This window comes from Branchiostoma lanceolatum, chromosome 7, assembly GCF_035083965.1.
Source record: "Branchiostoma lanceolatum isolate klBraLanc5 chromosome 7, klBraLanc5.hap2, whole genome shotgun sequence".
NCBI lineage: Eukaryota > Metazoa > Chordata > Leptocardii > Amphioxiformes > Branchiostomatidae > Branchiostoma > Branchiostoma lanceolatum.
The window spans coordinates 23,110,624-23,124,947 of NC_089728.1; the positions used below are offsets into that span (position 1 = coordinate 23,110,624).

Here is a 14,324-nt window from a genome sequence, read left to right on the forward strand (position 1 = left end):
ATGCATCACCGTTCATATACCTGGGGAGTGGGGAGTCTGTTTCATCATGTAGTGTATTATGGTGTCACCCAGGAAGGATAGAGGTGAGAATGGTGTACAGTATAGCACCACTTTCACCGATGACGAAACGCCGCTAGCTATATGGTACCGAGCTCGGCTCCCTGCACATTCCAGTGTTTGATACCAACAAGCTTCTAGTGCAAGGTACAAGCTATCTACTGTGGTTTGTTTCACACTACAACATCCTACAAGGCAGTGTGCACTGGACAAGCTCAATGTTTAATGTGAGAAATGGAAACTTCAGGTAAACTTAAAGTTAAAGAAGAGCTTCAACAAAACAGGGTGTAACGTTGGGTAACATAAATTCGCGGGGTACTTAAATTCGCCATTTTTTGAAACGGTGTATTTTAGGGATATGTGCTAGATGTTATAACGCCAGCAATGCAAACCGGATAGACTAACGTATTCAGAACACTGGCTGAAAAGCTTCGATAACCATGCATTAGAAGTTGGCGACGTCAAAAACTCTCCGTCCCTTATTGACAGAGTCTGGGGGCTTCGTGGGAGAATCATACTGCACGGTTGTTCGCTGGTTTATAAGACATATGTCACATCTCCTGCCTGCTAAACACAATTATTTACAAGACAACTTATTACAATCTCTTTTGCTAACCTGCAACTGGATTCTAAGTGTGATCAATCATCAAAACTCCTCTTTGTTGCTACAACCTACGGCACGTGTATTTTCCCGCCGCCATATCATTACCCAGAATCCTGTTGTCAAGCAGACGACATAGGTTTGTGAGGAACACTTTTTTGTATAAATGCTGCGTGTGATAGTGGACTGAAGACGATATTTTCCTCAAAGTTTGCTCCTAACACAACAAGGAACACATGGACATAGTAGTATAACCATTGCTACGGCATCCAGCTAACTTCCCATGAATAATGTACACGTTGCCATGACGGTGGATGTCGACTTTGAGTGACGTTCTACCGACTCAACAAACGGGATATTACCGAAGGCCTGATGTGTGTGGTACGGCCGTTTTTTCGTGCATTTTTTTACACGTCTATATCCATAGCACTCTCCTCAAGCCAAGGATGGAACGAATAGCTGCTGTATAAAATGTAATTAGCGGTAAGATATTCAAGACGAATCTTCTCTCCCGAAATAATGTTCACACCTGTCCGACAACACCGTCATTGTGCGTGCGGCGGACGGTAGATTCAAGTTGAAATATTATGGTGTCAGCACGACTAGAGACAAAATGTACCATATATATGATTAGTGCAAAGATAGTACATGATACTGACAGAATAATAGAAAAAAAGGATGGTTTATTGTTCTGCTAGATTGATGTCAGTCAACCATTATCGGAAAAATGGCGAATTTATGTTACCCAACGTTATATTCAAGAACACAAATTTTACATTCGGTACAGAAAACATTGAAATGGTAACCTCTTATTCCTACTCAGGCCTGATGTTATCCGCCTCAGGTACTTATTCCCTAGCTAAAAAACAACAAAGCATTACTCAGTCTTAAACCCCTCATACACTCATCTCCTTCCCCCAAGGCACAGCTCAAATTATTCAACACATGTATGATACCCATTGCATTATACGGTTGTGAGATTTGGGCCAAAGTTCATTTAAATGACAATTGCCCAGTCGAAATTACTCAGAACCGATTTTGTACAAATGTTCTGGGTGTACACAGAAATTCATGTAATTGACAGCCTGTAGAGCAGAGCTTGGAATTTTCCCCACAGACGCAGATGTATCCATTTGTGTAGTCAAGTACTGGTTACGTCTCAAACAATTAGACTTCTCCACACATCCCTTGCAGATAGACGCACAGACAGGAACCGGACCTGAATTTTCTGTACCGGTACGAAAATATGGTATGAATAACATCCTATACAGGGCTAGAAATACATCTTTTGGTGACTTGCAAAATTGTAAGTTGGCAAAATTTTACTTGCAATTTGAAAAATTAACCCTGCAATATTGTAGTCGGTAAGCAACTGTTTTTGCTGTACATACATAACAACTTTTATAGCATTATTTAAAGTCTTAGACTGAAGATCCAAATAGAGATTTACTTATATAGCCTTTAGTGTTTAGTAGTTAGCACTTACGATTTTGAATGAGTGTAAAGTGGAGCAGTGAACTTTCCCCCAAACGGGACGCATGTTGAGGGTGTGTGACCCGGAGGTAGCGGGTGCCTTATCTCCGGAGGAGGAAGCTGTTACAGTAACAGTTTCACTGTTTCAACTTCAAGTATAGATGAAGACCATTTCCTGAAACTTAAAGTTTTAACTAGTCTTGGAACAATCACAAATTAAAGAGCCATGAAAAGTCTTCAAGTCAATACTAGAAACACACATACACTTTATTACATAGGCTTCTGACATCATCTTGCTGGCATTGCCATTTTTCGCCTGTCTTGCCGAATTTTGGGGCCGAATCTTCCGTTGGCCTTACACGGCCCACCGGTATATTCAACTTGCTAAATTGTAAATCTTGAAAATCGCTTGCAGATTGCAATTTTCTTAATTGTATTTTGAGTCCTGCCATAGCATACTGGAATTATGACATGTGCAGCCTGACTTGATACTTGAGGGGTCTACTGTTGGTGTCAATAAATAACAAAACCAATCTTCAAACTACAAAAGTCAATACTTCAAGCAGCTCATCAAACTTCTATTTCAAGACACAGATGCTTTTGTATGGAGATGTTCCTATACATGCTAGGGGAATGTGAAGCATTTTCCTTAAAACTTGTGCAAGTGTTTGGGGTAAATGGTGAGTGTGTATGTGAGTATATGAGTGTGTGTGTGTGTGTGTTTGTGTGTGTGTGTGTGTGTGTATGTGTGTGTGTGTGTGTATGTGTGTATGTGAGTGTATATGTGTGTGTGTGTGTGTAATGTACATGTATCTTGCTGCAATGACCCTGCTAGACCCTGCCATGCACTTGTGTGTGAGATGTCCTCAGGACTGAAGCTGCTCCGTCAGCTGGAGCAGTTCTGCAGGAGCCATGCCCAGGCTTTGCAGCAGCCTCAGGTAACATGTCATCAGCCACATGTGCCACCTTTCATACCTGCAACAAACACAACACTACAACTATTAGAAAAGCCTGAAGATCTGTTGTTATTACCTTCACCGAGAAGGTTATGTTTTCAGTTACACCATGGTGGGTCACTGGGTCTGTATGTATGTCAAGAGCATAAGTTGAGAAACTGTGGATGGATCTTCATAATTTTTGGTAGGTGTGTAGCAGTTGTGGAATGGAGGTCAATGGAGCTTTGTCATTAATGAATGAAGACCTTTATTGTACACACATACCCACTGGGTTTAGTACAGGTCACAACAGAAAACATAACAGTTTGAAAGTACATATATATACATTACAATGATAAGCTAACACTAATCTAATGATTACGTTAATTTGGCCTCTTCTCGCTTCTTGGTGATATTGTAAATATACGTACAGGTGTGTTTTATAATAGAGGGTTTACCTAAAGTCATTAGAAATATGAATTGCTCCTCTTTGCAAAGATGTATAAAATGGGGAAAGCTACATTGAATAAGTTTATAAAGCGCAGCTCTCTCTTCGTTGTATAAACTTTAATTAATGTAAGTTTTCGATCTGACAACGGAATGATGAAAACGGAACACTGAAATCGCCGCCGAGCTCATGACCGCATCGAAAGGTAAGAGTGCAGCAGAACGTACAGCGTCGGCGATCACAAGCAAGCAGTGCCCAATAAAGGTTTGTGAGATTCATGGGAATAAAAAGAAAATAAGAATCTTAATTTTCATCAATAACAGGAGTATTAGAAATGTTCATATGCAGAGGTGTCATGTTTTAGAAAGGGTCTGCGGTACGCCAATCCCAGCAGAAACCAAGATGGCGTTGGCGACCAACAACATGTCTCGCCTGATATGTTTTTCAGCGGAATTTAGTAAGACACAGACGATTTTTTGTTGTAAATACAAGAAATGGATAGTAATCTCTGTGAAATCTGACTTTCTGACGCCATGCACCACGTAATCGTTTTGAAAATTTTGAGTTCAAACTAAACCAGAAGCTTGTTGTAACGTTATACTGTATAAGATTACGATGGGAACAACATTGATAAGTATTTTGTCCTATTTAGTATAATTCACAAACCTTTTTATTTCACGTTTGTAGTGTGAAAGTTTTATCAAAAGACTTTATGGATGAATCAATGCTATTTCATAGATTTTTGTCCGTCAAGGTCTTAAAGACATTTCTGTCATAGACAGCAAAATGCGATGTCACCACACGCTTGAAAAGTACAGCACAATTATTACTCTCCAAGCACAGATTAGGCTCAGGTTTGAAGGACTTCCTATTATTAGCACCTGTCTTACCTGAGTAAACAGTCAAAGACCAAACTCTCCCAGGCAGCCTTCATCCTGATCACCAGGGACAGCTGTTTCCCTCTGTCTGCACTCACTCCCCTTATTGCACTGCAACAACAACAGCTCAACGTCAGACTTTCTGCCTTCCAAAAACAACTTGTCTATTCCAACACTGTTGTTGACTGAGTTTGTAAAAGCTGTTTGTTTGTAACGTAACATGACCTATTTACGTGCAGGAGTAGTTTAAGTCCAGATTGGGTCATGTCCACATGTCGCGGTGTATTATGCCAAAGCCTGTTCTCATGAGAAACAAAGAACGTCATAAGTATGATCCTCAGCCATCTCTCTCTTTTATACAAAACATTTAAAAGTGTTTACATCCAGCGACATAACAGAAAAATCATACCAGTTGATTGTCTTAAAATATAACATGTCCAAAGTATGAGCTTAACAAATTATGAGCTTAACAAAGAAGGTTATGCTAATACTTATCAACAATTATGCAAATGATGCCCTTATTAGCATAACTTGATTCAACGATGTTCACAATCACATAACTTCCCAATGCCACAAAAAAGTATTAAATGTATGAAATTGCCTTCTATTTGCCAGACGAGTGTGGAATAATAGAAGTTACTCATTAAGTATGCAAATTAGGCCCACATTTGCATATTTTCTATCTATTAACAGTCCTCTCTTCCTCAGTTACAATTTGAATAGTCATATCATGGAACAAAGCGGATTTCTTAAGTTGCCTCATTAATTATGCAAATTAGAATCTGATTTGCATAATAATCGTCCAATCATACTAAGCATCACAGAAGCTATCCACATACCAAAAATCATGACCATCCATCAAGCCCATCTTGTTATAGTATTTTCTCATTAATTATGTAAATGAGGTCTTCATTTGCATAGTTCATATCAATTAATATTTCTCTCTTCCTCAGTTACATATATCACATGTCTCAGAATCCTATCATGGAATTTGGCAGATGTATAAACTTTCCTCATTAATTATGTAAATTAGATACTGATTTGCATAAGAAGTATCTAATCATGTCCATCATCACTCAAGCTATTTACTTACCAAAAATCATTACCATCCATCAAGCCCTTCTTGAGTTATTCCCTTTCAAAGTCAGACACAAAACCTGCTCCTGCAGTTCCAAAAAAGCCGCTAGGGGGGCCCAAACCCGTACCACTTACTCTCTGTCCAAAGATCTATGTACCACTCAAAAATCAGTTCCATAGCATGTCCAGAACACGAGATATCAAAACAGGAAGTTCCGCTACAGTACCGTAACAAGCCGCTAGGGTGCCCAAAATCTAATCGTTTTCAGATCTCATCAATACCTACCAACATACCAAATATCAAAACAATCCATCGAGGCATTTTTGAGTTATCCTGGTCCACTACAGACACACACACCCACCCACAAACGCTACCCTCTGCATAACCTTCTCGGCGAAGGTAATAAACTCCTGAACCAGTAACAACAAGTTGCATGGAGACGCATTTCATATGTGATTCGACACCGCGTTTTTTATCATGTTTTTTCTAACTTACACTAGCTAGTATCTTTTAAAAGTAGCTGACGTTAAACCTTTCTTTGATATGCAGACTATCCATGGTGATTCGAGGTTTGAAACTCTTGCCAGTTTTAGGAAGGTTTGATACAACCTAGCGACCCCCGCTCAGATGATACATTTTTGTACGGTATAACATCATGGTCATGCGTTTATCACGTGAATGCCGAGTGCTCCTGATGTCGGGGAAATTCACAATACAAACATTGTTTTCTTCCATTGCGTCAGGCAAGCGGAGGGACAAACATAGCGACTTTACTGTCATTTGTCTGTAGACTACTTTCGACAGTTACTGTGCATTTTTTTCCGGTATGTTCTTCAAGCATAGCGCTAGAAAGGAAAATACCGAGGTGGACGATAAAGGGTAAGCCTAGCACAATTCTACACCATATAGCCCAGTATAAATACATGCTCGCATGGCGTTAAACAGGCGGAGAAAAACTTACAGACCATGCATTTTCTTATTAGAAGAGCTGATATTTCTACCCATGGTTTAAACATTTGGCTCTGTCCGTGCGGTTTTAGGATAAATAACGTTTTGAATAAATCGGACGTAAACTGGTCATGTTACGTTATGCCTTTCATACGTTGTGTGTCACTCAAAAAGTCTAACTAAATGTAATCGTTCCATTAACTTGATTTAGACAAGTGAAGATCCAAAAGGTTGGCGTAGCACTTAACTACCAACCTATAGCTATCTGCAATATCTAAGTTCAGCTCTTCAGAAGGTCTGGCCCAAATTAAAGCTCTGATACAACAGGGAAAGTCTTTTTAAATTTCATCATTACTTGCAGGTACATTTTGTAAGGTCTCACTGACTTGATTTCATGAATGCCATCCTCTTAAGGGCCCTGTCACACTTGTGTGTATATTCATTTACTGCATTGGGTATTTACATTTTTTCAGCCTAGTGATCGAACCAAAGAAATCACTTATTCGGCTGCAAACTTAAACTAAACCAAAAGCATGTTGATACGCAACTCATGCGGACTTGTATATACGCACAAGTGTGACAGGGGCTTAAGCAAGCCATGCAAATATTGCCACAAGGTTATAATTTGCTTTTGGTGCCATTTGTGGTTGACTGGTTGGGTATGTATGTTTGCAGTCAGCAACTCCAGAAGCTGTGGATGGATCTTTATGGCATTTGGTTGGTGGGTAGGTGTCGGGAAAATAAGACAAATTTTGTTAATGGGTCTATGGCACTGCTGTCACTACTACAGCAGTACTTCTGGTTTTGATATCTCGTTTTCTGGACATGCAAATGGTATGGTCGTGACTTTTGATTGGAGTTATACCAATCAAGGGCGGTTATACTGGCTATGTACAAATGTAGATACAGATACAGATATTCTTGTTTAGTCCCTTCAATTCTTGTTACAACGTTTCTAGTGTCTCTCTCACTCTCCGGTTTATTGTCTGTTTTTCCCCGTGGGGCGGGGGTTTGCTTGCACTTTTGCATTAATTATGCAAATTAGTTCATTTGTATAATTGATTTTTGGTAATGCTCCACCTTCAATAAACCACATATGTTACATGTATTTGAGTCCCATAAATGGGAAACACTGCAAATATTGATTTTCCTCATTAATTATGCACATTTAGTTCAAATTAGCAAAATTTGCACTTCATTATGTACATCTCTGTCTAAGCTGCCTGCATACTAAATATGATGGAAATCCGTCCAGTTCCTTTCTTCAGTTATTCTCCTTGGAAGATTTTGACAACACCGCCCGTGCAGTTCCAGAGCAAGCTGCTAGGGAGCCCAAACCTGCGCTACTTCGTCCTTACATCACAAGCTATCTGCCACCAAAAAATCAAGACCACAGCACATCTAGGTCAAAAGATACAAAAACAGAAGTTCTGCTGCAGTACCAAGGTCACATACCAGGGGGCCCAAAATAGACCTTAACCTTTGTCTCCCCAATACCTACATTCATACCAAATATCATCTTAATCCATCCAGAGCTATTTGAGTTATGCTGACTACAATAGTTTGGAAACACAAACACACACACAGATAGACAGACACGCCAAAAATAATACCTCCATTTTTCATGGAGATAAAAACCCTCTTGCTGAAGGCAACAAATACATTGTATTCACAAACACAAGTTGAAAAAATTATTTCCTACATCACCAAGATTAACTGAGATCACCCCACTTTTGTGAGTGTAGGGGAACCAATACAACTTGTATTTGGAGGGGTTTTCTGGAACATCACTGGCTGTGTTATGCAGCCACTGCAACCTGCCCCAACCTGGTGCTAAGTGGCCAACACAAATCCTTTTCTAACTAGTAGTAACTTATCTTTCAGAAGGCTCTCCACAAACATTAGACATGTTGCTTACCATTTTGCCATGATCGTGTACCTGTCTATCGGATGGCCCAGCTGAGCATTGATGGAGCGGATGGTGTTGATGTTCCTGTGGTGAAATTAACACTAGTTAAAATGTAAGGAAAGATCTGTTAGAACTAGGTTTCATACCAAAACTATGAATAGATATGTTAATGAAGTGAATACAATTTCAGATGGTTCAATACAATAGTAAGATAAGACAAGGACTGGTTGTATGCTAATGAATCAATTAGCTCCTGTTGTTTTAGGAGCTAATGTTGTTCGTAGGGGGTGGGGGGGTAGCGTGTTTTCCCAAGTGCCTGAAAGTTCGATGCGCAGACCTCCTGTCCTGTTGAGGGCGGGATTGTACATTACACTTTTCTCCGTACGTCCGAGGAGTGTCAGAAAAACTCAGACGAATCTTCCAAAACTTCAACATTGCCACTAACTTGAAACCTCAGACAACTCTCAAGCAAAAACTGGTCCATCCAAAAGACAGGCCTGAAAAAGGTATCAAAGCCAATGTCATCTACAAACTGAAACGTGAGGAACCCAACTGCAATAAGACGTACATTGGGGAAACTGTAGTTGGCCACCAAAGATAAAGGTACAATGAACATTGCAGAAAGAGCGCAAAGCCGCAAACAGCTACTCCTCAGACATTTTCCACCATCTAGAACACAACTAGGAATACTCATTCAATCTAGTATCTACAGATATCCTAGACCGCGAACGCTGTTGGTTTGAACAGGGAGTTTGAGAAGCAATATATGAATGTACAATCCTGCCCTCAACAGGAAAGGAGGTCTTATTTTATTATACGCATCAAACTTTCAGGCACTTGGGACAACGCGCTCTTAAAACAACAGGAGCTAATTGATTCATTAGCATACAACCTTGTTTTATCTTACTATTCTATTGAAATATCTGAAATTGTCTTCACTTCATTAACATATCTATTCAGAGTTTTGGTATAAAACCTAGTTCTACCAGATCTTTCCTTAGTCACTGACGAAAGATAGCGGATGCTGTCTGACATGTCTGACTGTTTCAAAATTTTATCCAGTTGCTTGATTTTTTGTACTATTTGTACTATTTTGGATGTATCTTATTACCTGTATGTATAACCTTCAGAAATGTAATATATACACTACCAAAAATATTTTTTCTAATTTTTCTGTTTTTTTCTTAAGGGGAGGAGGATTTTCTTATATAAAGAAAGTTCGAGAAAAATCAAGAAATTGTGGCTATTCTCCAGTCCACTCCTCTGATTGTTTGCTTACAGAAAAGTATGAATAATTCCATAACATAATGCTCTGATAGGCTCGAAGTTGCTCTGTAACAGCATATGGTAATGGGGTTTCTACAGGCATTTGCAAGATCAATCCTCGATGGAAGGCTTTGAAAAAATATTCAATACCCAATATTGAGACTCACAGCCAATCAGAGCTCTCCTATATATTTCATGTAAATATTTGAATGCAAATTGTTCCTCTGTTAATCTGAGTCCCAAACTAATAGGCGAGGAAGCTATCAAAGGAGCAAACAGCTAATATAGTATGGATTACTCTCATGATCTTTTTGTTATTATGCATGACTAACCTAAAAACTAGGAGCATGGACCTGGGAAGGTCCTTCAGCACAACCATGATGCGATCAAAATGATCCACTGCCATCTTCCTCATGTACTTCATGTCATCAGGAGTCATCTGAGCCTTAAAACTCATGTAGCCTCCAGACTGGATGTGGATTGGTCGCTGCATCAGGATTTCACAGAACAGGTACCAGTCTGTTGAACAACAGTCATTACATGAATGATATTACATGTACTATCTAACAGGGAATACCCTCACTTCAGACGTAATATTACATGTACTATCTAACAGGGAATACCCTCACTTCAGACGTAATATTACATATTACTATCTAACAGGGAATACCCTCACTTCAGACGTAATATTACATATTACTATCTAACAGGGAATACCCTCACTTCAGACGTAATATTACATATTACTATCTAACAGGGAATACCCTCACTTCAGACGTAATATTACATATTACTATCTAACAGGGAATACCCTCACTTCAGACGTAATATTACATATTACTATCTAACAGGGAATACCCTCACTTCAGACGTAATATTACATATTACTATCTAACAGGGAATACCCTCACTTCAGACGTAATATTACATATTACTATCTAACAGGGAATACCCTCACTTCCCTTCCACTTCAACTCACAGTACTCCAATAGCTAAATGTGTAGTTGCTCGAAAATGGTTACTATAGGTTTTGATGAATGATATTCAGCCACATTAATATCAAGAACATATCAGGGTAAGAAAAGCAATCATACTGTTCATGACCCTTTCGCACTACACGTTGGGCCACACCAATTTGATTTCTTGGTTCTCGGATTCTCCACTCCTATTTTTTTACGCAATTTGAAAAAAAAAGGCGAAAACCTCCCATTCACAAATTTTAAAGTTTTTTTTCGTAGTAACTATTCACACAACATGCAGTCTGTTTCCAAACCATCTTTTCCTGGCAAAAATTTGAAAAAACAACAAAAAAAAAGATTGACGAGAATGTATCTTATCATTAGAAACTCCAAAAAATGCATGTAAATCCAACTATAATATGACAATTTTGTCCTTAGAGTAACCTGTAAAGTTAACACAAAACAATGAGCCTTCCTATTGATGAATTCCCCATGGAAGTTGGAAGGGCTCACTTTGTAAGAATTCCTTTTCCAAGTATGAATCAAACTTCCTTTTTCAGAAATGTATGAATGCATATTGCACTAAAAGGTTGTTGAAGATATCGTTAATTCAGAAGTCTGTAGACAAGTCTAGAGTAATTTGTAATCTAGCCATACTAATTATCACAGCCATCAATATGTTATGAAAAATGTTTTCCAGTTTCCCAGTGGCCTGAGAGCTCCAGTACATAGCCCAGTCTGGCCCCTCCCACCTGGCAGTAGAACTTTGCTCCAAATTCTTTGTTGTGAAACATAATATCCCTGTACATTTCAATATATTAATTGCAACTATCCTTGACATTGTGGATATACATGTACTGTGAAGACTACAAGTCTGGGGTTTCTCACAACGAACTCAAACTGGAACAATATTCGTTGCCAATTCAGCTTCTCAAACTCAATGATTGTTTTCTGCATAGTGTGTAAATTGTGATTTTTGTGGATAGTGTGTAATGTTAAATTCATTTTTTTGCATGTAATGCATACATGGAAAGTTGGGAAGGAAAAAATTTTCTAAAGTAAAATGTAGTACCAAGGTCACATACCAGGGGGCCCAAAATTGAACTTGACTTTCGGCTTCACAACATCCGCCCACATTCCAAATATCATCTAATCCATCAAGAGGTTCTTGAGTCATGCTGACTACAGTAGTCCGGAAACACAAACACACAGACAGACTGACAGACAGACACACCCAAAACTATATCTCCATTTTTAATGGAGATAATTATGCAAATTAAAGACTATCATCCTGTAATTCCAGTGTTTTCTATAATTATACTACCGTATAATATAATAATTGTAACATATGTAATTTACATGTATGGCAGGTGGAACATCAACAGACACTAATTATGCAAATATGGGACAAAATTGCATAATTGATATATATAATGTCAAAGTGCTATAATTCATGATAGTTACTTGTATTTCGTCCCGGTACTTTTGACATTTGTAAGCTAATCAAAGGTGTATCATTTGCACAATCAAAACATTTCATGTAGATATGAGGTTATTTTTTTTACTCAGTGGTCACCATGTAACAAAACTCGAAGGTCACTTCAAGGAGTGAAGGCCACTCCAAGGTTATGGGTTACATTATGTAACTGTAACATGTACAGCATCTCTTCACCCTAGGTCAGAAACATTGTGAGACTGGCTCAACTTATCAGCTCACTTAGAGTGAGGACTAATTGCCTTCGCCGTAGGCATGAGTCTATATTTTTGGTCGGGATTTGTGGAGTGATGCTGTTCGCAGTATAACTCTTGATGCCATGGATGGATGGATGTTTATGATTTTTGGTAGGTAAATCAATGTTGTAAATTTGTCCCCACAATCCATAACACACTTTTCAAACACATTCATACAAGTTAACACCAGTCAGCGAAGGTATGGGATCGCCGAACTCTAGTTGGCCCAATAGGAGAAGCAGGGGGTACGAAGGCTGCTCGGGAAATTCCCTACCCCCATTTAGACCAGAATGGTCAACACAACACCGGGAAGGACCCCTTCTTTTTTCGATAAGTGCGGTGGGTTCTTTAACATACTCGAGGTGTGGCTCTCCTCAAACACGGGACCTCCATTTAATGTACCATCCGAGGGATGTCCCTACTAGTAGATGAAGGTCTGGACAGCTTTAAAACGAAAGAGTAGAGAAGAAGTAATAAATAAATAAAATGTGTACATTTTGTAAATGCCATTGTATGAACTTTGAAGTCCACAGTAAGACAAAAGATATATAAGTCATTAATGTAATTCCAACCTTTGACCCCTAGTTGGTAGGAAAATCCCTTCATCTTCTCCTCGTCCTTGAGAACAACTGCCGTCCACAGCTGGCACAGTGACAGACGAGTGCTGCAATCAAACAGGTTAACTATTAACTGTGCAAGAACTCACAAGATGGCGTTGCGTCTTGCCATTATGTTTTGCCCGAAGTCATTTTTTGGCGATATTTAGTGATACACTGAAAAATTTTTGATAAAAATACAAGAAATGGATAGTGATTTCTGTGAAATCTAACTTTTTGTGTACTACATGCCCCTATTAGTTTGTACTATTTTCAATTTTCTATTTGGACTATGTTCAAAGTGAACCAGAAGCTTGCAGTATGACTGGTGGGCACATGCATGCCGAAATCTATTTTTGTTTTTTTATTTTAAATTAATAGGTTTGATTTTTAAAAAATCTTTGTAAACATTTATCAAAACATTTTATAGTTGGATCGATGTCATTGCATAGATTTTTGTCTGACGAGGCCTTAAAAACTTTTCTGTCATAGGCAGCAAAGTCCGATGTCCCCATATGAAAATTAGGCAGCCGCCATGGACTGCATTACCACTTTCTATCTTGAGGCATTGTGGACTAATATTCCAAACATTCCTATGGACTAAAAATTCCTGTGGGCACATTCCTGTACAATTCCTAGAATTCTCGCAAAACTGCACACAATACTTAGTCTAATACCATTGGGCACCCCCTGGAGGCATCGTCAACAACAAATGACGTTGCCTATATAAGGAAAATTTTGTATGATTTGATTTACCATGTCTTCTGCATATCTTTACTAAATTTCTTTTTCATGGATGGTACCTATCACATGTTAGAGCATAATTGATACTTTCGTTATTAATATGTGTGTGTCCCATCACCACCAGCCATGCACCCACACAAAAACAACATATTCAGATGGCAGCTGTATTTACATTGTTTTTCTCATATCGGTTTTCTACTTAACATATAATCAGAGATCTTTAGCTGTCATGTGTATTGATACTTGCGAGGCTGCTTGGCACAGGTCGTATTTTTGCGTCATGAACTGCCCGCTACGAAATAACACTTTATTCAGTGCAACCATTATTAGTGTTCATTAAATCTAATTGGTCCAACAACCAGTCAACTGATTTCTTCCAGACCGTTTTTTTTCGGACTGGTCCAGCAAGAAATACCAGTTTTGTACTGGTACACGGTAACATATTGTATATTGTACATACCAGGGCTGTCTCCAGCTTTAGACTTTTTTTCTATCCAACTCATTTTTGCTGTAAAATCTGTCATTTTAAAGTTTACATTTTCATCAATTTCATGTCAATGACATGAACTTCACATTTTGGGACAGAAGAGGGGATTTTTTTTTCTGTCCCAAGAAGCAAATTTCTGTCCCGGGACGGAGGGTCGGGTCCTGGAGACAGCCCTGATAGTACACACAAATACATTGTGTACATAGTGACTGCA

The 14,324-nt window shown here is 38.8% G+C and overlaps 1 protein-coding gene across 1 annotated transcript in view; it reads right to left on the reverse strand.

The window, feature by feature from the left end:
• Positions 1-2,380: 2,380 nt before the first annotated feature.
• LOC136438205 (uncharacterized aarF domain-containing protein kinase 5-like) overlaps positions 2,381-14,324 on the reverse strand; it is a 44,497-nt gene continuing 32,553 nt past the window's right edge. The window contains exons 11-15 of the mRNA XM_066432959.1: positions 12,856-12,947; positions 9,926-10,112; positions 8,337-8,411; positions 4,405-4,503; positions 2,381-3,106 (exon numbers count right to left, since the gene is read on the reverse strand). Coding sequence (XP_066289056.1) covers positions 2,998-3,106; positions 4,405-4,503; positions 8,337-8,411; positions 9,926-10,112; positions 12,856-12,947 — 562 coding nt within the window. The 3' untranslated portion in view covers positions 2,381-2,997. The remainder of the gene's footprint in view (positions 3,107-4,404; positions 4,504-8,336; positions 8,412-9,925; positions 10,113-12,855; positions 12,948-14,324) is intronic.